The following is a 26,532-nucleotide window of genomic DNA, read 5'->3' as shown; positions in this document are numbered from 1 at the left end:
AGGGAATGTGAAAGACAATTGCCTAAAACCCTCCAGGGCCTTGAAAAGTGACATTCTTCAGGCAGCATGTTACAGGAAATAATTACGGCAATATAAAATACACAATTTGTATGTATCTATCAATTATTTTAGACATAGTAAAAAACTGAAACATAGTTGCATAGTACTTGACAACAATGCCTCCCATGAATACCCATCTGTTCCACAAGTATAATGAATCAGTCATAGTCATAAGACATACTGATATCCTCCCTATTTACATACATGAGGGGGACAGAATATTAGAAGCTCTACTGTCTGTATAGTCAAACGTATTTTTAGTTTAGTTGTCATGAATATCTGAAAATCAATTAACTACAGTATTTTTCATCACATCATATAATAAAATATCAAATTGTACTATTTCATGAAGGAAACACTTTATGTAAAATGTGTAATCATGTGCTGTATACTAGTGACTAGTCCATCAATGTTATACATTAAGATCAGTTGACTTATTCAGCCTGTGAAAACAGTTGTGCAAAGTCTTCCGTTTCATCAATACCTACAATAATATATCACATTATTCTGAAATGGCCCATTCTGCATAATGAGTACTTATACATTTGGTACTTTAATAATAATAATAATAATAATAATAATAAATTGAATTTATATAGCGCTTTTCACGAACTCAAAGTCGCTTTACAGGGTATAGAAAAATAGACAAACAAACAAACAAAACAAAACAAGATTCAGGCACACACTTTAATCTGTCTCTGACAAGCCCAATAACGTTATGAAAGTGCAATGCTAAATCACTGGAATGACCCTTCAAGCAAAGGATCAGTTTGTCCCTTGTTAGTTTACTTTTTTTTTTTGGTTTTATTCTCAGCAAAAATACACTACAATACAAAAGACACATGGTCAGAAAGTCTTGTGGTTTATTGTTATTTTTCCCTTTCTCACAGTACATTTAAACGACTATTTAAATGACTATCATAAACGTTCTGAGAAAGGGTGCAAAGCCACATTTGAATACAAATATAAATACAGCTTTTGAAACTCATTTTCATAAACCACACATACAAACACTTTGACAAGACTCCTGGATCAACACCCAGTTTATCTGCTTAGAGAACAACTGACACAAAAGACTGAAAGGCTGCAGGTGTGCTTTAATAAATCAGTGGCTCTGTCTGACAGGTGTACTCCAGTGAAAAGATGGCAGGAGTTTTCTCCTATGAGAGTTCAGAAATCGACTGGTGTGAAGACAACTACAAATACTCTGAACATGTAGTGGAGTACTTCAACACTGTAAGTACTGCAGGCTTTATGTCAATACATCTTTATCTTCATTTATCTAGCAAAATAATACCTATAATCAAGCTAGTTAAACTAAAAAATGTTTAGCTTTTTGAATAAGAAATACATGTCTAATTTCCCTGATCTCACAGTTTTGTTGGTTGATTGATGTTTTCCCTGCAGATGAGCAGCTTTTTTTTCTTCATTATATCTCCCATCATGCTTTACCTTTTGCACCCTTACGCCAAAGAGAGGAACCTGGCGATTCACATGGTCTGGACCATGATGATATTTGTAGGTCAGTCACCCTTTTTTCTTCTATATTTATAAAGTCCACCGTTCAGTTATGATTTAACATGAGCCTGAATCCCTGTGTTGTCAGTGTACATCCTGCACACACAGATTGAACATTATACCTGCAGAGCACAAGTGGACCCAAAATCAACCCCTGAGGAACACCAGCATTGTGCTATAAACTAGAGATAAACCTACATAAGTCCCCAAGACATTAATTTTGACTAAAATATGTTATGAGACAAACTAAGCTGACTTTTAGAATGCTTCACAAGCAGCGGTTCCCTAACTTTTTAGTTTTTGACCAATTAAATCAAAACAATGTCCAGTAACTTCCAACTAGAGCTGTAATAATGAGCGACCCGTTTTGATAATCGATTACTCAGTTATAACCATTTTCATCAAAGAGGATTTACCCGTACTTTATGTGAATAAATGAAAAGTAAAATTATCCCGTAATTTATGAGGAAAAAAGCAATATTTAGAGGGTTTGTGAGAATAAGCATAGATTTGTGTAGCCAAAATAATGTTTTTGCGTCTTTCCTCTCGTTATTCATCAGATGTATCTTGCAATCACTTGTGGTCACCAGATTATGAACCACTGGTTTACAGAATCAGGTTTTAGGTCTAAAACTTTAGACTTTACATTCCTTATATGTCTTCCTCTCCCCCTATGTCCTTTTTCTTTGGTCCCTCTGTGCTTTGTCTTCTATAATGAAAACATGAATTGTTTTACATTAAAAAAAAGATTCTCTTTTTATAGGGCTCTTCTCAGCATACTTCCACATGACCCTTAGTTTCGTTGGCCAGATGTTGGATGAGCTGTCCATCCTGTGGGTGTTGGCATTGGGATATGCTGTCTGGTTTCCCCGCAGACTTTTCCCTTCTTTTATAAAAGAAAGGTAAAGCAACCTCAGCATTAACTCAACAACAGATCAATTAGTCCAAGGTGTTTGTTTCTGTCTTTATTCATCTCTATGTGTTACTAAGGAACTTAGTGTTTCTGAGACATGAAACCCAACCTGTGCTGGTAGTGGAGCCTGTTTGACAGCCCCAACTGGAGTCATTAAAACACAATGTGGTGCTGCTGTCTTTACCTGAATGTGACAGAAAGAGACTCTCACTATTGTGAAAGAATGACGCTCCACAAACTTGATGAGCACCTGAAAATAATCCCAAAGCCTTGACTCAAGAACCTCACGTTGAGTTTCCAGTTTTTCAAAGTCAAAGTTAACTAAATACTGAAATTCAGGTGCAGTTTTTATCAACAGCAGCACCTGAGAGTTCTGGTTTACCTGCCGAATATCACTGGAAGAGATGCAAAATGGCTTCAAACTTTCAAACCTTTGCCTCACAGCTTATATTTTTCTGTTCATCCATAGGTCCACATTTTCGAGCCTCGTCCTAGTGGTTACTGTCATCACAACAGTGTCATCATTTGTAAAACCTACAGCCAACGCCTACGTTTTAAACTGCTTTGGCCTCCATATGCTTTACGTTCTGGCTGTCGAGATGAGATGGTATGACAATTCTGATGTTTCAGTCATCTGTAACTGTTTTTGGTGCAGTTTCGATCCTTTATGATAACCAGTTTTCTCTCTTTCTCAGCTGCACTGACCGAAAGGCTCTGCGACTGGCCAAGGTGTCTGTGGCTCTGTGGGTGCTTGCCATCTCCTGCTGGATTAGTGACCGTTTTGGCTGCAGCTTTTGGCAGAGGCTAAACTTCTGCTACCTGCACGGTATCTGGTAAGTCCTGGGTTACTTGTTTCCTTTCCAACCCTGTTTCCTACGCCCATCATTCAAACACCTCCCTACAAATTCTGTAAGAACTCAGCTATTCATTCACTGGAAGAAAAAAAAAGTGTTCACTATGAGCATAATCCATTCAGAAAATGATCTTCAATGCAGAACAAATTAGTAGTTGTTTCTTTCAATGACATGCACATGTGTATCTATCTCCATTATCTTTTTGCTCCAGGCATATTCTGATTGTGACAGCTGTGGCCTACGGCAGCACCCTGATAGCTTACCTGGATGCCAACTATGAGATACCCTACTCTCTGCCTGGACTGCAGTACTGGCCCTGTGATAAATGGGCTGTTGGATTACCTCACATTGTCCTCATGGGCACTACCAAAACACAGAAACGGTGCTAACAACGTTAAAGTCATTTGTAACATTGGTCGAACATTTGTTTTAGTAAGCTCCATTAGTACAGGTGTTCATAAATGGGAAGGCATCAAAATGATTTGATCTACTGTAGTGACCTTTATTCAGCACTACCTTCTTAAGGACACAATCTGCAATCTGAAAGAGTTGCCTCACCACAGAAATTCAAATCACAGAAATCTGACCTTCTATCACTCCCAAGTTGTTTTTTTTCTTTTATTACACAGACTAACACTAGACAACAACTTAATTAAGTTAAGATTGTTTTTTGATGGGCGCCTGGTTAGCTCACCTGGTTGAGCGTGCACCCCATGAGGCTCAGTACTTGTCGCATCAACTGCAGGTTCGGTTCTGACCCTAATGTCATTAATGTCATTCACCCTCTCTCTCCCACTTTCCTGTCTTAATCTGACCTATAAATAAACGCCAACAAAATAATCTTTAAAAAATAATTGTTTTCTGATCCTATAAAAGGATTTTTTAATCAAGGATAAACAATGGATGAATTACTGAATGGGCCTGCTGGGCACAGGCCGTGGTCAGGATGCCCTGGGTTGGGTTACTGTATGTGGGTTATAACAAAGCTAGTTTGTATAGGTATAGTCTATATCCTTCGTGTTCCACTTCAGGGATTGCTCCGGTGCTGCAGGAAATTCGGCTGGATATATGTATTTTCCATTTCCTTCCGCTTTCTTTGTGTTGGAATTTTAAATTCTGTGGATTTATGAAGACTATTGTTGACTGCTCCTCAGATCTCTGCAGGGTTAACTGAGACAACTAGCTAGACTATCTGTCCAATCAGTTTTCTCTCGCACAACTATTTTGCAGCGGCTCTGTGCGGCGTTTAGCACCGCCTATGACGATTCTGATTGGTTTAAAGAAATGCCATTTAAGCATGTTTTCCTCCCATCCCCGAATGCTATGTGGAGTAGCCAGACCCTCCTTCAGCGTGCTTTGGAAGAGGGTCTGGCAAAGCGAGACTAGTATAGGTATAACATCAAGAATCGAGAAAAAAAAGTATTTATAGTTGTTCCAAATATTCACACTGAAGAGCCAGCCATCATAGAGAGATGTGAAATTTAAATATGGGGATAACAGCGCACATTTTCAGACAGGAAGTGTTGCACACATGAAAAGGGACAGAAATATTTGTGTCAGTTCAAATACAGGCTCCTGGCTTGGCATAGCTGGCCAATCATGGTGTTAAGTGGGAGTAAATGTTGGATTGTTTCTTTTGAAAGTTACATAAATTGTGTATTTTTGAAAAGTTTGTCTTTGATCGTGTGTGTTTTTTGTATATAAAAATCAATTCCTAATCATTATTTTCAAGATATGAATGCACATTGTATTCTGTATATGGTGAACTGTTTACATAGAGTTTTAAAATACCTCAACATGTGTTGGTTTCACAGACATACACTATGTTTTGTCTAATTTTGTACAAATACCAGTTAAAGTGAATTAAACATTTCCAACATGTCAGTAACATATCAATAATAGATAGATAATTATCTGGTCTATTTCTCAATAAAACTAGTTTAGTCTCATTCAGGACCTCTGAAATATTCCTCTAAAGTGTATTTGTATGACTGACCACAACAATCACATGCAAATCTATTTCTTTTGTATGACTGATACATCACTGAACTGTTAAAGGTCATTTTGTTCAAAAAGCTTTTGATTTTGGTGATGTTTTGAGAATATTCAGGTACATTGTGCCTCCATTCACATGATCCTTCCTGAAGGATACAATAGATACAATGGATATTTTACCAAAAGAAATGCACACAGGCTTTCTTTGGACTTTAATGTTCAATAGTGACCTCCTGTGGGTGATGAGAAACTCAAAAGAAAAAAGTAATTTTTACAAAAGTAATCTTTGAATATTAAATTGTGACAGTCGGATGATATAATAGAGAACAGGTAACAAATAAAACAAAATTTCAAATGGCAAGAAAGAATTCTTTTTTAGTAAGAAAGAACAAGAAAGTCTTTAACTTTTTAGTACCCTGTCTGGATATGTCGAAGTAATAGTTTTACAAAACAGCCGATCTGGCAGGTCTGCGTGTATAGATCAATTCTTCTCAACTTGGGGGTCGGGAATCTATAAATCTGAGGAGTTACCAGATAATTTCAGCGATGCTAGCGGCATGCCTCTAGGGATGGCAATGTTGTTATACTGATCTTATTCAGCTCCTGTTTAAAATATCAGATGTTTCATCTGAACAGAAAGCCGTACGTCTTCTGATTAAAGACGATGTCGATCTAGCACTTTGGTCCAGACTGAAATATAAAACTATTGGATGAATTGCCATGAAATGTTCTACATTCATGGTTGCCAGAGGATGAATCCTCTGACTTTTTAAATCTAGTGCCCCCATGCCTGTCAAAGTTTTCACTTATCCTGTGAAAAAACACCAACATCTACTAGATGGACTGGCACAAAATTTTGTACCAGCATTCACGGCCCACAGACAATAAATCTAAATGACTTTGGTGAATCCCTGACATTTCATCTACCACCACAAGAAGGTCGACATTTGTGGTCTTGAGTGAAATATCTAAACAACGATTGTATTGATCGCCATTATAAATCTGATACAGACATTCATGTTCCTCTCGGGGATGCATTTAAATTCTCTTGGTGATCCTCTGACGCCATCATCAGGTCAGAAATTGTCCAATACTATAGTTTGTGACTAAATATCTGACAAACTAATGACATTCCCATTAGCTTAAACTCATGCTTAGTAGCAAATGTTAGCATGCTAACATGCTAAGCTAAGATAATTAAAATGGTTATACCTGCTTAACATCTGTTAATATTGTCATTGTGAGCATGTTGACATAAACATTTAGCTCAGGGCACAGCTGTGCATTGCAGCTCCACAGAGATGCTAGCATAACTGCACTCTTTTAAGTGTTAGTTCTGACTTTTCTCTCATTTTCTTTTTTTATGAAACCCTGGGCTCTTTCTCTTCAGGTCTCTAAAATTCTTCAAAGGTTGGGAACCACTGCTCTAGATTTAGTCATTCATAGATACAGATATGTTTCAGGGCTGTGGAGATGCCTGACAATGAAGACATAGGAGGGAGTTAAGACAACTATATTTTTGGTTGATGATTATTTGCATGGATATACATTCTTCTTTTTATAAATTGGACTTGTTGATAACCTTTAAAAAACATGTATTATTAATTACAATAAAACTGTGGGAAACCCGTGGGGCATGGCTTCTTTTTGTAGTTCTCCCTCTACCTACTGTACATATTGAAAAAGGAGGATTTAAAGGTTGATTTCTCAATACCAGCGGGACACCCTCGTGTCTGACAGCCAGGTGGGATTTCTTTTACTCCGATTTGACTGAGAGGTAGACTAGATCAGTTTGAGCGGGAGGCAAAAATGATAACCTTGTGTCACATAGCTGAGGCCCGATAATCTCCCATCAAAGTCTGAGCACCACAGAGACCTGACTGCAATGGGCCCTCGCTCCCTGGTTCTGTTCAGATGAAATATCAGACATTTTAAACAGAAGCTGAATAAGATCAGTGTAACATGTGGTGTTAGAGGTTATAATCATTCAGATATAACCCAGTTTAGAAAACCATCTCGATGATGCAGAAAATGCATGGCACAATAACAAACATTTCTTTTGAATCACTTTAGATTCTTCTTTTAATTTTTGCTACAAAAATCCACATTAGGCTACAAAGAAATTAGCTTATCATGCAGGCTGCCATGTATTGCTGGAAAAGAGAAGAGAACCTGCCTTTTTGCAGGCTTTTACTAATTGTACTGACATTCAAATGTTTGGTTTTCACCCATGATGAAAGAAGTATTCATAATTTTAACTGCTTAACATAGTGTTGGGTAGTTCATTTGTAACAATAAAACTATTTACAAAATGTAAGTGTTAGTTAAAAGCATTATATTTTCCTCGGACATGTAGTTAAGTAAAAGTAAAAAGTTGCATAAAATGAAAATACTGCAGTAAAGTACCTCAAAATTGTACTTAATTACTGTATTTGAGTAATAGTGCGATTATTATCACTATGGTCCACCTCCAACTAAGAAAGCTCACACATATTCTGGGATTGTAACAGACTGTGCTCATAGAAAATAGGAATTTGGTAACTTTTCAGAAAAGTCATCATACTGACAATCATATTTTTGTAAACATATGATTGTGAGACATATTTAGAAAATATAAGATAGAATTGTACTTATCTTGAGGGAAATTGCAGTGCAAAATGGGTAATAGTACAAATATAAAATATTAGTATGGTCAGGCACGGATTTAGAATGCAGAGGCCCCTGGGCACAAAATCTTGGAGCCCCCCCCCCCCTCCCAGAACTCATGGCCCAAACTCACACAGCATCTTAAGTTTTAGAAACAGTAAAATGAAGCTGTGGGTTTTTCTTTAGTTTAAAACAAAACCACTTTCTCCAACTCCCTTTCTTGTGATGTTAACTGTGACAGCAAAGGAGATCTATAAATATCTATAAAACAAAAGACAAAATGGAAACTATCACAGAACAAAATCAACAGAATTTATTGCAATAAAGCAGATTAAAATCGATGAAAATACATCCTAATAACATAACTAAGAATAACTATAGTCATGTCTGTACAGGCTGTCAAAATCAAACTAGCTTCCCACAATAGCACAACATCAATGCTAATCTCAACAGAAAACATCCAGTCTACTCATCCCTTCCACAGAGCGAACACGACACAAGTAAATCACACCAAAAACAAAGACAAGAAAAAACGTAGTGGTGACCACAATTTTATCTAAAGAGCTGACTTTGGAAAAACAGCTGATTGTTGAACACCTCTTTTACTCTCTCTCACTGTCTCTCCCCTTCACGGAGAAACAGATGATCAACGATCCACTAGCCTAAAGTGTAACAGAGCTGTGTTTGTAATATTGTAATGTTGAGTATAACTTATATATACGTATAGGCCTATACAGATCACTCTCAGCGTGAAATGTAGTTCTCAAAGTTCAAGCACTGAGGAAGATGGCACTGAGTTTCATCAGAGCAGCGTTAGGGTACTAGGAGACGGCAAGGACAGTGAGCTGGGTACTAGGAGACGGAGAGGACAGTGAGCTGGGTACTAGGAGACGTAGAGGACAGTGAGCTGGGTACTAGGAGACGGCAAGGACAGTGAGCTGGGTACTAGGAGACGGAGAGGACAGTGAGCTGGGTCCTAGGAGACGAAGAGGACAGTGAGAGGACATTGAGCTGGGTACTAGGAGACGGAGAGGACAGTGAGCTGGGTACTAGGAGACGAAGAGGACAGTGAGCTGGTTACTAGGAGATGGAGAGGACAGTGAGCAGGGTACTAGGAGACGGCGAGGACATTGAGCTGGGTGCTAGGAGACGGCGAGGACAGAGAGCTGGGTACTAGGAGACGGCGAGGACAGTGAGAGGACAGTGAGCTGGGTACTAGGAGAGGGAGAGGACAGTGAGCTGGGTACTAGGAGACGGAGAGGACAGGGAGCTGGGTACTAGGAGATGGAGAGGACAGTGAGCAGGGTACTAGGAGACGGCGAGGACATTGAGCTGGGTGTTAGGAGACGGCGAGGACAGGGAGCTGGGTACTAGGAGACGGAGAGGACAGTGAGCTGGATACTAGGAGACGGCGAGGACAGTGAGAGGACATTGAGAGGACATTGAGCTGGGTACTAGGAGACGGAGAGGACAGTGAGAGGACAGTGAGCTGGGTACTAGGAGACGGAGAGGACAGTGAGAAAGGGGGCAGAGTGGTACATCATTAAAATGAGTTGTCAGGACTTACAGGGAAAGCTGTACTTGTGGCAATTATTTTATTCTATGTCATAATTTCCTGAAATGTAATGACACCTGACAATGTAACGCCGTCACCAATGTTGTTCAGCTCTACATCTCCACCAAATCCATCACCACGGCAACTCACTCCACTCCACTTTGACCATTGGCCTCAGTGAAATTAAATCATGGATGCAAACCAACTTTCTCAAACTTAACTGTGACAAATCAGACACAATCATCATTGGACCTTCCTCTTCATAACCACGCACAACTTTTGCTTCACCATCTATAGCTCCACTTTGTCTCCCTCCTCACACATCCACAACATCAGGAGTTATTTTTGACAGCAACCTCTTCTTCGAAAGGCATGTCATCAAAATCACCAGAACTGCCTTCTTCCACCTTAAAATCTGTATCTGTATCAGTATTATCTTATAATTTTTATGTTTGTTTATTTGCACACTTTACATTTTTGAGAAATAAGTATCACCTACTTTATTTATTTATCATTTTTGTATTACATTATCTGCAAAAAATATTATATATGATGGTGACAAAACCCGTATTAAATATGTACAGTTAGGTGATTTTGGCGTTGCAGAGATGCCTGCTCGCTGTCCGATTGTCTGATATGGATGACCACATTGCAATGATACATGCCCTTAGTGTTCTGTCTTACACAGCAAACTAATTCTTCACTGGTAAGACCAATATACTGTGATAACATTCAAATAAAAAAACATAACATCTTGTGAATAGGCCTAAGTGATTTAATCAACGGAAGGTTCTAAAAATATTAAAAACAATACAGCTATACTTCACCAATTCTCTGCAGTAAACTGACGGAAAAAGACAAAAGATATAGGCTACTTTTAAAATATTATGTGAAGTGAAAGTAGCCTACCCTCAGCTAGAGAATGACTCCCACATATTATGCATTGATAAGCCTAGACCACATATCTGGTCATACAAATGAACAGTCCACATTAATGGGCTCTAGCTAAATCAGAAAAAATATTTAGGTGGGTCGGTGGACGCAGATTCGGAAGGCTTTGGCGCCGATCGGGGCATCTATAATAATCAGGGGTTTTAATAAGTGGGAAAAGTAGTAGATAGACCTACATTTTGAGGCTGTCAAACTGGTAATGTAGCTACGTTGTTGGGTCTCTGCTGCCTTCCGAAGCGCCTGCGGAGTCGGAGACCATGGGGGGGGGGGGCATTTAAACTAGGGGTGGGCGATACTGGTAATATTGGTATCGATCCGATACCAAGTAAATACAGGGCTAGTATACAGATACCGATACTTTTTACTTGTAACGTCACGATCATTGAATAATTTTGTGATTTTGCCTTTAGTTAGTTGATTATCATTATGATAAAACACAGGACAAAGATTTTAGGCAAATCTAAATGTTTTTATTTACTAACTAGAACAATACAAAACAATGTAACGGTATAAAAATAATATTACAAAACATAAATATAACAAAGTCAACAACACAACCAAAAATACCTTCCATTACACACAGATATCTGTGAAAAATAAAGTCAGTTGTGCAAAATAAGTAAACAAAAGCCACAATGTATATAAATATGAATATAACAATATAAAAAACACAACAAAAAATACATTGTACACAGATATTTGTGAAAAATAAAGTCAGTAGTAAAGTAACAAAATCAGTTGTGCAAAATAAGTAAACAAAAGCCACAATGTATAAATATGAATATAACAATAGGGCCTATAAACAACACAACAAAAAATCATCATAGGCTTCTCTCACTGTTCTGACTCTCCGCCTCCGGCAGAGCAGGGAGGGGGAGGGGGCAGAGAGAGAGAGAGAGAGAGAGAGAGAGAGAGAGAGAGAGGTGCGCTATTTGCACACTGCGCACAGACTTGGAGAGACGCTGTGCTCGCATGAACTCAGAGAGAAACTGCAACAAAAGTATCGATCTCCTCAGACAGTATCGATCTGATACCAATACTTATCTTGGTATCGATACTATCGATATTTAGATCGATAACGCCCAGCCCTAATTTAAACAGGTGTTTGTCACTCCAGCCGGGCTGTGGTTCTCTTTCATGTCGTGCTGCTGATGCTCAGGGTGGTGATGTTGTTCTAATTGTTCATCTGAAACATAGACTGTTAATATACAGTCTATGATCTGAAATAGCAAGGTTGGATGTTGTGCTAAACTCCTCATGGCTAGCATCACCGCAGGCGCCGCCAGGCTCTTTATTAGCGTCCAGCCGACTTTTAAAAAAAGTGGAGATGGTTGGAATATTACTCCTAATTAAATCCTCTCTGCTATCCTTCTCCCTTTTAGCTTTCCGTTTTGTGGCTCCACTGCTCCACTGTTTTTTTATCCATGTTGTTTGGTTTGTTTATGTCCTCTACTCTCATTCTTTCACACTATCCTCTACCTGTCTTGCAGCTATCAACAGTTTCCGCTGTAACCATAGTCATCAAACACAGCCGACAGCCAAAAAACTGATCCATGATACTCTTTTTGTGTGCAACTAAATTATTGTTAATACACATAAACACAAAGACACACTCATTAATTCATTTGATTTGAATATAATTTTAAATTAAAAAAAGAAAGAAAAAAAAAAGGATGAGGCCACATAGTTAAGTGGGGTCTTGGAGGCCCCCTAGAGGACGGAGGCCCCCGGGCACCGGCCCAAATGGCCCGGTGGTAAATCCGGCCTTGAGTATGATGCAAATCCAAAGTATACACAAATAAAATAAAATAAGTTGTATAAGTATGATGTGAGCCCCATTGTTAATGTTATGGATATTGCATTTGACATACAAGCTGAAACGTGAAAGCAATGCAATCGAACCCCGATTAGCATCATGTGCATTTTACAAAAAAGAAATAAATAAAATAAACAGAGCTGTAGCCATTGGGACAAGCTCGCTGTCACTCGAGAAAAAAACACCAGAAAATGCTTTAATTGTATTTGCAGCTCAGGACAGCTTATCCAGACTTATCTACCCAGCTTTCTCCTTACCCATGTCTACAAACATGATCAAAGCCATAAACAAGATCAATTTTAATTTCATATGGAGAAACAAATGTCAGTACATAAGGAAAATTGACATGGTTAAAACTATGAAGATGGAGGTGCAAATGCAATTGATTTTGATATAATGAATGGTGTCTTGAAATTGAAATAGTTAAAATCTTTTGTTAATAACAGGCAGTCCTTTTGGTTTACTGTCCCCAATTTAATATTTTCAAAAATGGGTGGAATAGACTTTCTTCTGCGATGTGATTTTGAATGCAATTCATTACCAGTCAAACTTTCTGATTTCTATCAGCAGGTCCTTCTCTATTGGAAGTTAATCTACAAACATAATGTCACACCTCATAATACTCCAGTTTGGAATAATAGATACATATTGATAAGCAGAAAATCTGTGTACATGGAGGAATGGAAATCCAAGGGAATCTGGGCAATTGCTCATTTTATGGACAGTAATGGACTTTTGTTACAGCACGAGGAGTTTTGTGAGAAATATCAACTTCAATGCAATGTCAAGCGTTATGACAGATGGTTGAAAGTTATACCAATGTCTCTGAAATCCATGGTGAGAGAAGACATCAGGTACTCCAAAGTTTCTCCTGGTCTGAGGCAGCTCTGCGTCCAAGGAATTGATTTCTGTGACTATAAATGTACCAACAAAGTTATTAGAAATTTTCTATTGAAGGAATATTATTCCAATCCAGTTAAAAGACAATATATGATGAAAGAATTTGGGGATGGAGAGGTTAAGAAAATAAGGAAAAGTTATACTTCATTTCCTCTTCTCCCGAAGGTAAAAGAGGTCAACTTTAAAATTTTAAATGAAATCTACCCAACAAACGAATTTTTAAGACTGAGATTCAATTTTGATACTAAACTGTTTTTTGTGAAAAAGAAATTCAGAATTTAGAACATGTTTTTTTTCTGTGTGAGTCGGTGCAATCTTTCTGGAGAGATCTGCAGAGCTGGTTACAGTCCAGGGAAATTGAGATACCACCTCTGACAGTGAAGAATATAAAGTTTGGTGTTTTTGTTAAAGATAAGAAAGTAGATTTTGTTCTCAACAACTTAGTGCTTTTAGGAAAATATTTTATACATAAATGTAGATATTTTAAGACCAAACCCTCCCTGAACCATTGGAAGAATGAGTTCAATATTTTGTGCAAGTCATTGAAACGGGTTAAAGATAAAAAAGCCCTTGATTTGATTTATTTACTTGAAACTCTTAATTTACTTTAATTTGAGATAGCCCCTTCTCTTTATTTATTTTTTATTTATTTTCTTTTATATCATTCTTTATGTTGTTTTGTAAGGTATAAGCTCCTAGGTTTTGTTTTATATGCTCGACCCGAGGCAATAGCTCTGTTATTGAGATGGATTTGTGATTGTGCCTTGTTTGTTTATATTTCTATGTTCTGTATAAATGAACAATAAAAAAAAAAAAAAAAGTATTTGTAGCTCAGCGACTGCCCCGCCTCTTGAGTGTTCTGATTGGTTCTTTTCAAGAGTGCTTAAATTTCCCGCTCCCTGATTGCCTGAGAGAGCCTTCCGTTTTGGTTGCTTGCCAGCAGCCGTCTGGAAGGGGAGGGGAGGCGTCTGGATCCCACGCAACTTCTAGGCAAGACCCGCCCTTCAATGCATTCACACACTGCTATTGGCCAGGCGTCCATGCTTACACAAGGTAACGTAACCCGATTTGTTCAGGTCCTATCCCCTGACCAATCGGCTTCACCACTCCAGGTCAATGCCTATTGCCTAACCCCAACCAGAGTGACAGAGAAAGACGTGTAAATGTAAAACTGACATTTACAAATATGCAATAACAATCAAACACGTACATGGGTATGTGTTTTGATTTATATTTACCATTCAATATCGCAATCGCTGCTGTCAGTCCCATGGAAGAACATGACAGCTCTGCGTGTGTTTGGAACATTGACATATATTTGGTTGGTTTGGAACTATACAGGCTTACATGAACCACGTGACCACCCCGCTAGCGACATCAGAGAGTGTCGTAACTCTTACTATCTCTATGGCTCTGACCACAACCAATCGAGCTGCTTCGTAGGGCGGGCCTAGAAGTTACGTGGCGGAGGGTCGGGCGTTGTCGCTGTCTTCCGCTGTAGATAAATACAACAATCACTGAGGCCAGAGTTACGTGGAGAACCAGGTACAGTGGCTTTTGTGTCTCCTTGAGATTTTTTTCAGGGAGACAATGCCAGCAGGCTGTGCGCTGGCAGTGCAGGAATGAATTATTTGTTCTGCTAGCCAGAAGAAGAAAAAAATGCTCTTGCTGCTAATTAACTCGTAGTTGTTTGGCTCTGGAGCTATGCTAGCTGGGCACTCATACATCGGTATTTTACCGCTAGCTAGCTTTAAGTCTATCGCACCATTCAGCACCACTGCAAAGCTGTAGCCACCACCAGGCATACAAAGACGTTTAACGTTATACTTTGAGTCGAGGTTTTGTTGCAGCTAAGCTAAGCTAGTCTACCTATCAGGAGAGAGTCGCTTCAAGGCGCCGGGGAAAAATATTTGTCCTCACCAGGATGGGCTGGAGAGGCGGGGTGGTGTCTCCACTGCACATGCAAGGCTACAGCTACGAACATACAACTTCTGGAATATATTTGCATTATTTGCCATTTGGTTAATGTTTACCACATTATTGATTGTAGACTGAAATGCATGCAGCGGGGTGGAAAAGATTACAAATTCTTTGTGTGCAGACGTTTAACTTGAATCCAGTTATGATGACCACCCATTCATTGACCAATCATTACCAAGCAAAGAACCCAGGATAAAATCGGAATTTTAAGATCTTGTAAGGAAACACTTCAATCCAATACTTTAAATAATATTGCATAAAGACTTATTATTTTAGTGTTATGTTTAGGGCTGGGTATCGTTAAAAAATGTCCGATACCGTTACCGTCACTCCGATACAGTGGCGTAGGCAGAAATAGTGTTTTGGGCGGGCCAGTACAAAAGTGAGTGGGCCATTTTCAAAAAGACGTAGAAGTAGCAAAAAAGACAAACTGAAAAAACAGCAACAATTTCAACACACTGCATTACAATGTCAATACCAGTACTGTCTACAACATGCTCAACCAACAAAGCTCAGTCTTAAAAGGTTGTACACAACAGACAAAAAAATGTCGATTTTAACCTATTCAGGCAAAAATATATTTGCACTGGCAGAACCAGCAGCACTGGCTCTGCACAGCACTGTTATAAAATTAACCATTTTATTGCACAAAGTGGCAACTAAACATGACCCCAAACAGCAGAGAAGGCGTTTACATACTGCATGACATAGATTAGCCTACACCAAACAGAAATCACACATGTAACATATCCTTTGTGCATAACAGCATTGTTGCTTCAGGACTATGGTCAGATCATGAGCAGCAAATGCGCTACCAGCAGTAAAAGAAAATCAAAGAATGAAAACCTCCAGCCGAGCACTGTTTGAATTATGAAAGATATAATGAAAAGTTGCCAGCAAAGCACCAAATCTTAGACAGTGTATCGAGTCCACGGGAGTGACAGGATTAAAGAAAACTAAACTGGGCAAAACACAAACGCGTTTCAGCTAGAAGCCATCATCAGTGTTCAAGATTTCTCACTAAATAGGAGGGTTACTAGGTTACTTAAATAATAAAGCAAGAAGCATGAAAACGTTTTACTTAATGTTTACGTCTGTGAGGACCAAGGGGATAAGCCTCTCTCCACAACCCGTATCTCCTATGGCGCCATTTTGATGCTAACAAGCCATCACCGCCGTTAGCATTCCATTGACTGCCATTCATTTTGATATCACTTTGACAGCGAATAACTTTACATCTGAAGCGTTTAAAAACTTTATCTGTCCATTGTTTATTTCTAAAGAAACACGACAATGTATAAAAGGCTCCATTACCTTGTATCTCACGTTATGGCTCCGTAGCAGACGTTTTTTGTAAAAATAGGTTAACGATTGTGTCATAACCACGCGACTTACTGTCGCATAGTAGAGGAATTACCGTATAGTACAGGAGAAGCTCGCAGGCAGTTTCGACTTACATTAGCTGTTTAAGTTTAATTACTAATGTTAACTAGCATTTTAGTTAGCAATAATTAGCCTGTGCCTATGTTATCTCCTTACATATACCTACGCTCTCCGTCTCTGCAAGATTGGGAATGATGGTGACGATTCTCTTGGCACAGCTACCAGAAGACTTACAACTTTCAGACAGGTTGCTCACGTCACATCTGCGTCTTCAAGCTCAGTTGGAGGCTGCGCAGTAATGCTCAGCGCTCACCGGAAAACTGCTTTTAATATCTTTCACTGGTCTCCGTCCAGAGCAACGGGATCTGTTGGTCCATTTCTTTTTCTATGGTGAGGACCAGCACTCAAACAAACTCCTCTCTCGCTGATGGGCTGTCAGCTCCGCTGGGGAAATGTCTGCACATGCTGCAGAAAAGCTTGTCCTTATTTACACTGTATTATCCAAGAAAACTGCCAATACCACTTTAAAGAGAAGCCATTGTTGTTGTGGTTACTTTTAACATTACATTGCTTAACACATCCATGGTAACGTTACATTGTCTAAAAAGCCAGCTAGCTAGCTGCTGAAGGCAGCCCGGAGAGTCGGCCTGTTGTTACCATAGCAACCAACTACGTTCTGAAGGCTTCCTAATTGTTTGATCCTTATTCTGTGGTTTGAACAGTTTCGTTTTAATCAGAAGAGAAGACACATTAAACACACACAACTAGTTCTGTTACTATTTCTTTTTTTTTTTTTTTTTACACACATTTGAATATTTTTCACAATAAAATTTTAACGTATTTTGATCAAACTTGGCTGGATGGGCTGACTTGATGAAATTAAGCAATTAATCTGCAACTATTTGGACTTAAACAATTAATTATTTTACTGGTTTCAGCTTCTACATTTTCAGGATATGCTATTATATGTGATAGTACCCTGAATGTGTTTTGTTTTTGGACCAATGGCTGGACAAAATAAGTGACTTGAAGATGTCCCCTCGGGCTTAAGGAAATGGGTGATTGCAAAAAAATATTTTTCTCTAATTTGGTCTATAAAATGTCAGAAAAAGCTATCCCAAAATATCTTGTCAGCCCACCCAAAATCTGTCCTGGAGTAACCTCTTGTATTCTGTCTACACCATAACCTTGGTTATGTTCCATTTTCTAGGCTGTAGCCTTGTGTTGTATGTTAGTAGTGTAACTCATTTGGAGAATAGCTGTTTGTAGCAGCTGCCAGTAAGCTGCATATATATATATATATATAGTTATACCTACCTATTTTTGGGTTAGGGTTATGTAATAGTAATAACCAGTATTTGACTCTTTTCTTTCTATTTTTCAGTGCACAGTGCAGGTGAAGAGTTGGGCCACAAAGCCCAGCTAAGGAAGAAGGTAGGGGTGGTATGGTTCACAAAATCCACGGTTCGGTTCGTATCACGGTTTTAGGGTCACGGTTTTCGGTTCTGTACGGTTCTTGTTATTTTTTCTTTTAATCTTTAACACTCCAGAAATATACTTCAGCATATGATATATAGCTAAAATTAGCATATTGAATGCATGTTGCACAATACATGCACACAGTGGCAGTTCTATCTATTGTTTTATTTCTGCTGTCATCAGGTAACATGAAATCCAAAATGTTCCCACACACCAGACTATATACGACGCTAGCGCATCCTCCAACTGCGGGCAGCCTTCCTCATCTCTCCCACTTGACATTTCTGCATGTGACGTGACCTGCAGCACTCTACATTCCACCTCTCAAAATCTGACAAATCTTTTAAACTAACCTTTGTCGATCAAAAAAGCAGACAGATTCAGCAACAGTATGGCCTATTTCTCGCTTAAAATGTTTTCAGAAACACTTTTCGGTTAACTATTTTCGTAAAATACGAGATCGTATTCAGAACGAGACGCCATTAGAGTCTGTTTTGAAATTCGGGAGCAGCAAGAACCACGTGACGCGTTCGTCCAATCAGCTGCCATGTGTTGCGTTCGTCACGCTCATCCCCCTCGTCGTTTATATACTGTCTATGGTCGTTTCCAGTAAGTGTTTTAACATAGGTGTCAAAAGTGGGCACTACGGCAGTAAGTGGTTAGTGCACATTAACAGTGTACTGACGAACCATGCGACACACACACGCTCTGAACCGAGACAAGCAAACCGAGCGGTTTGGATGTTTTTTCATGAACCGTACCACCCCTAGAAGAAGGTGACATCAGAAGGCGTGACCCACGACTGGATGGTGTTTGTCCGAGGGCCAGAAACCAGCATCCAGCACTTTGTAGAGAAGGTTGTCTTCCGCCTGCATGAGAGCCTCCCCATACCCAAGAGAGGTGAGACATCCCCCGAGACCGATCTCCCACACACCTACACAGTGACTTGCTTGGACTGATGCTGCTATTTATCTATGTTCATCGAGTCACCATCAGGCCCCCACATACAGCACTCAGCCCCTTCCTTCGCTGATTTTGTCCAGTGGCCACTGGCGGTATTGCAACGGAAAATCCCTCTGCGACCTAGAAAGGATTTTAACCATAGACCACCATTGTAAAAGAGACATGGTCGGTTACGACTCTTTCTATTCTGAATTGTTAATCCATGGAGTTTTTATTTCCATGGATTACTACGGAGGTAATTGTCATGGGTGATTTTAACATTGGTTGGCTTTCTGACCTCTCTGATCACCTAAAGGCCGTTATAGACCAACCAGACGGCCGACCGTTGGCAGGAAAGGCAGTTGAACTGATCAGTCTCCCCGAGTTGGTCAAAATACTGCCTCGGAACACACCAAAGCGCCGAGACGTAATACGTCTCCATAACAGCAGGTGGCCCTATTCTGTATTGTGGCCCAAAAAATGAAAACCGGCAGCTGAATGGACGAACGCGTCATGTGGGTCTGGCTGCTGCTTCCAGATTTTGGATTTTTCAACCGGCCCTTAATGGCGACTCATTCAGAATACGATCTCATATTGTACTAAAATAGTTCACCGAAATGTGTTTCTGAAAACATTTCAAGCGAGAAATAGGCCATGCAGTTGCTGAATCTGTCTTCATTTCAGATCGACAAAGGTCAGTTTTTAAGATTTTCGTCAGATTTTGAGAGGCTTAGTCACGCTCGTCCGGGTGAGTCCCGACTGTCCTGTCTCCGACTGAGCATGTCAGGTCGGCTTCATTTTCGCCGACGACTCCTCCAACGGACAACGGCACAGAACACATCGAACAGACTCGAGTCACTGACCTCGCCAGACTGTCCAGTGGCCGATTATCGGCCCGGTGTGTAGCTGCCTTAAAAGAAATCTGTTCAAGTCTTAACCTATTACAGCTAATCACAGAGACTACTAGACCAAACCTATAAAAAAAAAACCTCTGAACTCAACACTAATTGATTTAATTCTATCCAATAAAAGTAATAAAATAGTTTCTGCCAGTGTATGTTACCTTGGAATTAGTGATCACTGCCCGGTGGCCTAAAGACATCACCATCCCAAATTAATGTTAAGCGTCACTTTAACAATTTGAATCAACAAGCTTTTTTAAATGATCTACATCATAGTGATATTCCTCGCACATGTGAAATTCCAATTACTAAGTTGGCTTTGGACTATTACATCAAGACCTTCCTCTCAGTCATAAACAAACATGCTCCCTTTAAAGAGCACAAAGTAAAAATAGATCAAACCCCTGGTTTACCACTGATTTGTTCACGGAAAGTAACAAAGCCTGTTCCCTTGCTGGAAGCTCTGGAAGAAATTCCGATTGGACTGTTTTTAGAAAACAAACAAATAGATGCACATCTATGGTGAGGAAAGCCAAATCTGAGTACTTTCTGGACTAAGTCTCTAGCTCATATTCAACCCCTGCAAATATTTGGAAGGCTGTAAATTCAAATAAAAATAACCACTTCTCCTTAAAGTTTAGTTTAGTAGTAGTTTATTTTGAAAAAATTAAATGACAGATAAATAAAGACATGTACTTCTCAGCACAATCTCCCAATATTATTGAAATAAGAAATTCCCATGTGTCTCCTCAATTCCTACACAGATCAAGGTCAATGACTGTCTATTGTCTGACCATAAAGAGATTAGTTTAGCCTTCAATAAACATTTTGTAGCTGCTGGTCACCTTTTTGAGAATGGGAGACTAGATCCATCTCTGACTAATGACAATGTATTCACTGCTCCTCACATGCATACATTTACCCTTGGTCCTGTCTCCACAAGTGTAGTTACTAGGGCTGTCAAACGATTACAATTTTTTAATTGCTGAATATCTATATTAATTGCGATTAATCACATATTTTAGCACATGATTAAAATTCTATTATTTTGCATTTCAGAACAGTTTTTAAAGTACATATTAACAATGGAAAGCAATTTTTACCAGTGTATCTTGATTGGGAATCAAATGAATGCAAAGAAAGTTACTTTATGAACTTGATTTTAAGATTTGTAATTATTTATTTACTGTAAACAAAAGAAAAATGTGAATTGTGAATTTGTCATTATTGCACAATTCTTCCAAGTACCTAACTAAAAAAACTAAAAATCCATATCTTTACTAGAGTCAATATAGTGTTTAGTAACTCCTAAATAATGTTGATTACTCACTGACGTCCAGTGATCACCGGTTAATGAGACAGTGTTTGCAGCACCTTGCAGCAGTTCCAGTGTGGCTGCTTTCTCCGTGTGGTATGTGTATGGTGAAACTACTGTCTCCCTCGACGGTAACGAGACAGGTCAACCGTAGTACGTCTTTAAGACCCGAGTCCTCTACGATGCTGACAGGTCTGCAGTTAGTTGCCACCCGTTTAGCCCGCTAGCAGGTAGCATCACGTTAACTGTACTACTATGCTTAGCTCCGTAGGTGGAAGCTCAAGCTTGACGTGCTTGGGTGATATTTTAATTCGGCTTTACACAACGTGCATATGGCTTTCGACTTGTCTACGAGCCGTCCGGGAGTTTTGGAAAATAAAAAGCTCCATTCATCGATCCCAGGAAATGTACTGGAGAGGACAATTTGGACCCCTTTTTTCTCAGGCTCTCAGCCTATATTATCTCAGTACAAATAACTCAAAACGTACGGCATTAATATTCAGCAAGAGGCTTTTAAAGACCTAAGACTTGTACTAATCGCTGATAAAACAGAACTATAGATTACTCTAACCTTAATATTTTCACTATGAACAGACCTCCGATTGAGAGAGTCGCAGAATATAAATATCTTGGCATCTGGATTGACGAAAAGCTCTCCTTCAAATTTCACATTGATAATGTTGTTTGCCGACTGGCTATTTCTACAGAAACAAAATGGTCTTTCCCATGTTCTGTAGGAAAAGGGTTGTTGAGGCAGTTTTCATGTCTGTCTTGGACTATGGTGATGCGATTTATAGATATGCATTATCGTCAACTCTTAAATCTCTGGACTCAGTCTATCACTCCACCTTGAAATTCATAACCATCATCTCATGCATATGGTACACGTTGTATTTTATATGAAAGTATTAGGTGGTCTTCTCTCCAAGAAAGACATGATACTCACTGGTATCTCTTTATTCATTAGGCTCTCGTTGGAAAACTGCCATCTTCTCTGTCACTCAGAGGGACAATATCAGACTCGCTCTGCTAACTGGCTTTTACTTCATGTTCCACAAGCTCGGTCTTAACTTGGAAAACTGCTTTCAGTTTTAGTGCACCCGACTCCTGGAACAAATAACAATACCTTCTGAAAATCAACTCAATTGTGCCTCTTGGGCAATTTAGAAATCTGCTTTTAAACCTGCACTTCCCATAATGTAGTCAGACACTTATAATAACAATCTGAGCATGTGAGTGTCAAAAATTACCCCCTTTTAAATAAAAATCGTAAACTGATGGGTGTGGACCAAATTATTATCAATGACACTCATGACAAATGTTGCTGGTTATAATCATAATTTTGTTGTTCATCACATTGAATTTGTGATAGTAAAGAGTTTGCTAACATTATTGGTTTTTATTTTGTGAGAGACTTTAAGAAGTGTTTTTAGTTTTCTTGGTTTATCTACCCCCATTAACTCATTGTATTGATAAAAGTAATAAGTAATCTAATTACTGCCATGTCTTTGTCTGCAGTATGCAAGGAGCCTCCGTACACAGGCTTCCTCATGCCTATTGAGGTCTACTTCAAGAACAAGGTGAAATCAACTGGACACGGATAGTAATCTGTGTAGTTGCTATATTTATGGCAAATAAATTTAGATTGATGTATACAAATAAAAAAATGATGTAGGCCTCAATATGGTTTGAGTTTGTAAATTGATTTTGACATGTTGTGGGCGTTATATTAACAAATCTCTTACAATTAATGTGTATATAATACTTGTGAAGTGTGCTGAAATATTTACAGACTGAAGGAGGCCAAACATACAGTAAGTCTGTTTGTTTTATTGACTTTTAGGGTGATAGTTCCTTTATTGAACTTTTATCTTTTGTTGTTTAATATGTCAGTATTGAGAGCTGACTTTATGCAGGGCAGTAATGCAGAAAGACAAACACAAATGACCTTGTGTCATGCAAGAAGTTGAATAGGACACAGATCATTTAAGAAAATACTTCATTGTTTTCTTCAGGAGCTGCCGAAAAAGATGTGTTTTAAGTACCAGCTTAACCTAAAGAGTGACCACCTGCGCTGTGAGACGCTCACCTTCAACAACCACACCAAAGACTTCAGGAGAAAGCTGATCAAAGCTGGAGGGGTGAGGCTGACTGACAGACTGGCTGCTTGAATTGACTGATAGCTAAATGACTGACTATAGTCAACAATAGCAGCAATCATGTAATGTACTGTATATTATCAAATTTGCCTGGTTCAGTCAAGGTAAATAAAGCGCCCGGCCAATATTTCAGTATTTACTGTGTATGTACAATATACAGTGGCTTAAAAAATCCAAACGGAACACATGACTGTTGTCTCTTCATTTTAGGTAATGGTAGTTCCAAAGGGCTCTGAGGCAGCAACAAGGTCCAGTCCAGACTCCTCTATACCCCCAACTAAGAAGATCAAGACCTCCCATGTGTCAGAGGTTGGTCAGCATGCCAACAAAAACACTTGTTATGATACTTGCATGCAGAAAATATGATGTAATATCTCAGTAGCACTCTCAATCTGCTCTTTTTTTTTTTTTAGATTATTAAACCTGAAACATTTAACAAAAAAAACCCATCTCACAACTTTATTGATTCTTCCAATCAATTTAATTTGTTTTTTTAAAACAGGTATTGCATATTTGCCAATGTGGTTGTTAAAATCAATTAAACAGTCAGTAAAAAAACTAACTGAACTCCAACAATCCAACTCATTTAATGCACGGCCTGTGTTGTTTCTTGGTATTTATATTGCTCCAGTTTGTCAGTTCACACTGGCAGCTGATAGCAGGAGTAGTGTTTAAATATTGTATAATAAGTCATAGTAGTGTAGTATCTCTGTTAAAATTGTTTTGTATCGGTTGAATTGCCTTTTTCTTTGTGTATATTCTTCTTCTATTTTTATCCCAGACAACAATTTAGTTTGTTTGTTCACCTTGATGAAAGCAGTAAATAATTTAACTACAGCTCAAATTAAAATCAAAAAGCCAGGTTTGCGTCTCTAGATGATGACGGTGCTTTTGTGCATCCAAATGTTTCCTCTCTTCAGGAACCCAGCAAAGAATGAAGTAATGGCAGCAGCCAATCCGCACAAGCCCACCAAGGAGCATCGTGATTGGCCTTGAAAAGACTCTGAGAGCAAAGCAGACAACAGGTGGAAGCAGCAAGAAATGTTTATTCTATAAGGTGCACATGCAGGCCGAGCCGCAACATTTTACAATCAATGATCATGTGCATATACAGTGCTAAGGCATTCTCTACATGTGACTGTTCGACAGTGTCCTCCTGTCTGCTGAGGAGATAATTCAATATTGCTTGTGGGGAACCACAAATTATAATAGAACTAGAAGATCTCAAATGTCTGTTGAAAGTTTGTGTGTGCCTGCAGGCTGCCACCCACTGCTCCCCATGTGCCCAAAGAGAGCGCGCTCTTGTTTTCTGCTGCGATCCGTCTTGCAGGCAAGATCCATCATCCATAATTTGTTGCAAACATCCAATTTGTTTGAGTCACTTCAGACACAGTTGTGTAGCAGGGTGGAGACTACAGATGTGTATTCTGACTATTTGACTGTAGCCTGTCCTGGACTGACGTAAACCAGTCATGTCTGCAGATTGTAAAGCTGTGATTTTTCCAAATTATGAAATTCAAGGTTTTTATGTTTCAATTATGTGTTTAGGTAAAATTATGATGACGAAATAGGGCTTCAAAGAGGAGGTAAAACTGTTCTCACCTCCATTTTCCGTTATTTGCAGTGGACAAAACAAAATCATCATTTTGTTTGTTTTGTGATTTTTCTGAAAACCATGTCAGATTGTCAAAGTCAAAGCACCTGTCCTTGAACTGTATAATTTTGTATGTATGTTTTGTACGTGTGGCGTAAAAGGCGATTAGTTGCATGATAATTTTTTTTTGCCAATGACAGATTTTCTGCCCTGCGTTTATTTAATGTATTTATTTGTTCAGGTTTTATTTTTTTAAATTTAAGCCCTCCAAGTTAGGACACAACTACGGTATACTTTTTTTTTATGTAAACGTGATGATTATTATTTACTGTAATATCTACTGAGCATTCTTTTTAAATCAATTGCATTCATTGATAGGTTTAAGTTTGCTTTTTATTACAATAAAACTGTTTTGTGTAACCCGTGGGGCATGGCTTTATTTGTATTTCTCCCTTTTCCTACATATTGAAAAGGAGGATATAAAGGTTGATTTCTCAATACCAGCGGGACACCCTCGTGTCTGACAGCCAGGTGGGATTTCTTTTACTCCGATTTGACTGAGAGGCAGACTAGATCAGTTTGAGCGGCAGGGCGAGAAGGGGAGGCACCAAGCCAGTGAGAGAGTGCTGACCTTCCATCACATAGCTGAGGCCCGATAATCTCCCATCAAAGTCAGAGCACCACAGAGACCTGACAGCAATGGGCCCTCGCTCCCTGGCTCTGTATAAAAAAGACGTCTTCAATCAGACGACGTACGGCTTTCTGTTCAGATGAAACATCAGACATTTTAAACAGAAGCTGAATAAGATCAGTGTAACATGTAGTGTTAGAGGTTATAATCATTCAGATATAACCCAGTTTAGAAAACCATCTCGATGATGCAGAAAATGCATTGTGCAATAACTAATTTACTAATTTGAACTGGTTCATATAGTGTTGGGTAGTTAATTTGTAAGAAGAGTCTATAAGTGATTGTAGAGTAAAAAGCATATTTCCCTCTGAAATGTAGTTGAGTAGAAGTACAAAGTTGTATAACATAGAAATACTCCCGTAAAGTACCTCAAATTTGTACTTAAATACTGTACTTAAGTAATAGTGAGTTTATAATGACTTCATAAGATAACAGCATTGGTGATTGATGAAAATAACCCGCATGGCTAAATCTGGCACATTTACATGTTGGACTCTGTGGTCATGTTGATTAATGTGCGTAATGTGCGTTGAAATCAAAAAATATTCTGAGAATGTAACAGACTGTTCATAAAAAAAATGGGAAATTGGTAACTTCTCAGAAAAGTCATCATACTGACAATAATAATTATTTAGTAAACATGGAATGGTTGTGAGACATATTAAAAAATGATAAGATAGTATTTACCCTGAGTGCATATAAAATATCAATAAGATGCAAATCCAAAGTATTCACAATGCCCCCCCCCCCTCCGAAAAATGTAAATTAGGCCCTTTGAGTATGATGTAACCCCCATTGTTAATGCTATTGATATTGCATTTGCCATACTAATAGGAAAAGCTGAAATGTGTAAGCAATGTAATCAAACCCCGATTAATC

General features: G+C 38.8%; 2 protein-coding genes across 4 annotated transcripts; both read left to right on the top strand.

Moving 5' to 3' along the window:
* The first annotated feature begins 1,150 nt into the window (after nucleotides 1–1,150).
* acer1 (alkaline ceramidase 1) lies at nucleotides 1,151–5,017 on the top strand. Its single transcript, XM_078258602.1, has 6 exons — nucleotides 1,151–1,296; nucleotides 1,468–1,582; nucleotides 2,342–2,480; nucleotides 2,961–3,098; nucleotides 3,187–3,324; nucleotides 3,557–5,017. Exons 1-6 carry the CDS (start codon nucleotides 1,204–1,206, stop codon nucleotides 3,732–3,734), a joined length of 801 nt encoding a protein of 266 aa, XP_078114728.1. The 5' UTR covers nucleotides 1,151–1,203; the 3' UTR covers nucleotides 3,735–5,017.
* A 9,534-nt stretch (nucleotides 5,018–14,551) lies between these two features.
* On the top strand, nucleotides 14,552–25,382 carry LOC144523196 (protein ENL-like). 3 transcript variants are annotated; one of them, XM_078258601.1, is made up of 8 exons: nucleotides 14,552–14,753; nucleotides 16,756–16,961; nucleotides 17,956–18,005; nucleotides 18,821–18,950; nucleotides 22,728–22,789; nucleotides 23,225–23,350; nucleotides 23,579–23,677; nucleotides 24,289–25,382. In XM_078258601.1, exons 4-8 carry the CDS (start codon nucleotides 18,857–18,859, stop codon nucleotides 24,304–24,306), a joined length of 399 nt encoding a protein of 132 aa, XP_078114727.1. In that variant the 5' UTR covers nucleotides 14,552–14,753; nucleotides 16,756–16,961; nucleotides 17,956–18,005; nucleotides 18,821–18,856; the 3' UTR covers nucleotides 24,307–25,382. The 3 variants fall into 3 exon arrangements, with proteins under 3 accessions (XP_078114727.1, XP_078114726.1, XP_078114725.1); XM_078258600.1 differs by lacking the exon at nucleotides 16,756–16,961; XM_078258599.1 differs by lacking the exons at nucleotides 14,552–14,753; nucleotides 16,756–16,961; nucleotides 17,956–18,005 and having other exon boundaries at nucleotides 18,375–18,950.
* Nucleotides 25,383–26,532: the final 1,150 nt, after the last annotated feature.

Source organism: Sander vitreus, chromosome 9, assembly GCF_031162955.1.
Source record: "Sander vitreus isolate 19-12246 chromosome 9, sanVit1, whole genome shotgun sequence".
NCBI lineage: Eukaryota > Metazoa > Chordata > Actinopteri > Perciformes > Percidae > Sander > Sander vitreus.
Note: the sequence above shows the minus strand (reverse complement) of the source record. Positions and strands in the feature narration are given on the sequence as shown.

Coding starts and splice junctions, on each gene's coding strand:
- acer1 (XM_078258602.1), top strand. CDS start 1,204: ATGGCAGGAGTTTTCTCCTATGAGAGTTCAGAAATCGACTGGTGTGAA. Junction 1,583..2,341: donor GACCATGATGATATTTGTAG/GTCAGTCACCCT, acceptor CTCTTTTTATAG/GGCTCTTCTCAGCATACTTC. Junction 2,481..2,960: donor CCTTCTTTTATAAAAGAAAG/GTAAAGCAACCT, acceptor GTTCATCCATAG/GTCCACATTTTCGAGCCTCG.
- LOC144523196 (XM_078258600.1), top strand. CDS start 18,857: ATGGTGTTTGTCCGAGGGCCAGAAACCAGCATCCAGCACTTTGTAGAG. Junction 18,951..22,727: donor CCTCCCCATACCCAAGAGAG/GTGAGACATCCC, acceptor CTTTGTCTGCAG/TATGCAAGGAGCCTCCGTAC. Junction 22,790..23,224: donor AGGTCTACTTCAAGAACAAG/GTGAAATCAACT, acceptor TGTTTTCTTCAG/GAGCTGCCGAAAAAGATGTG.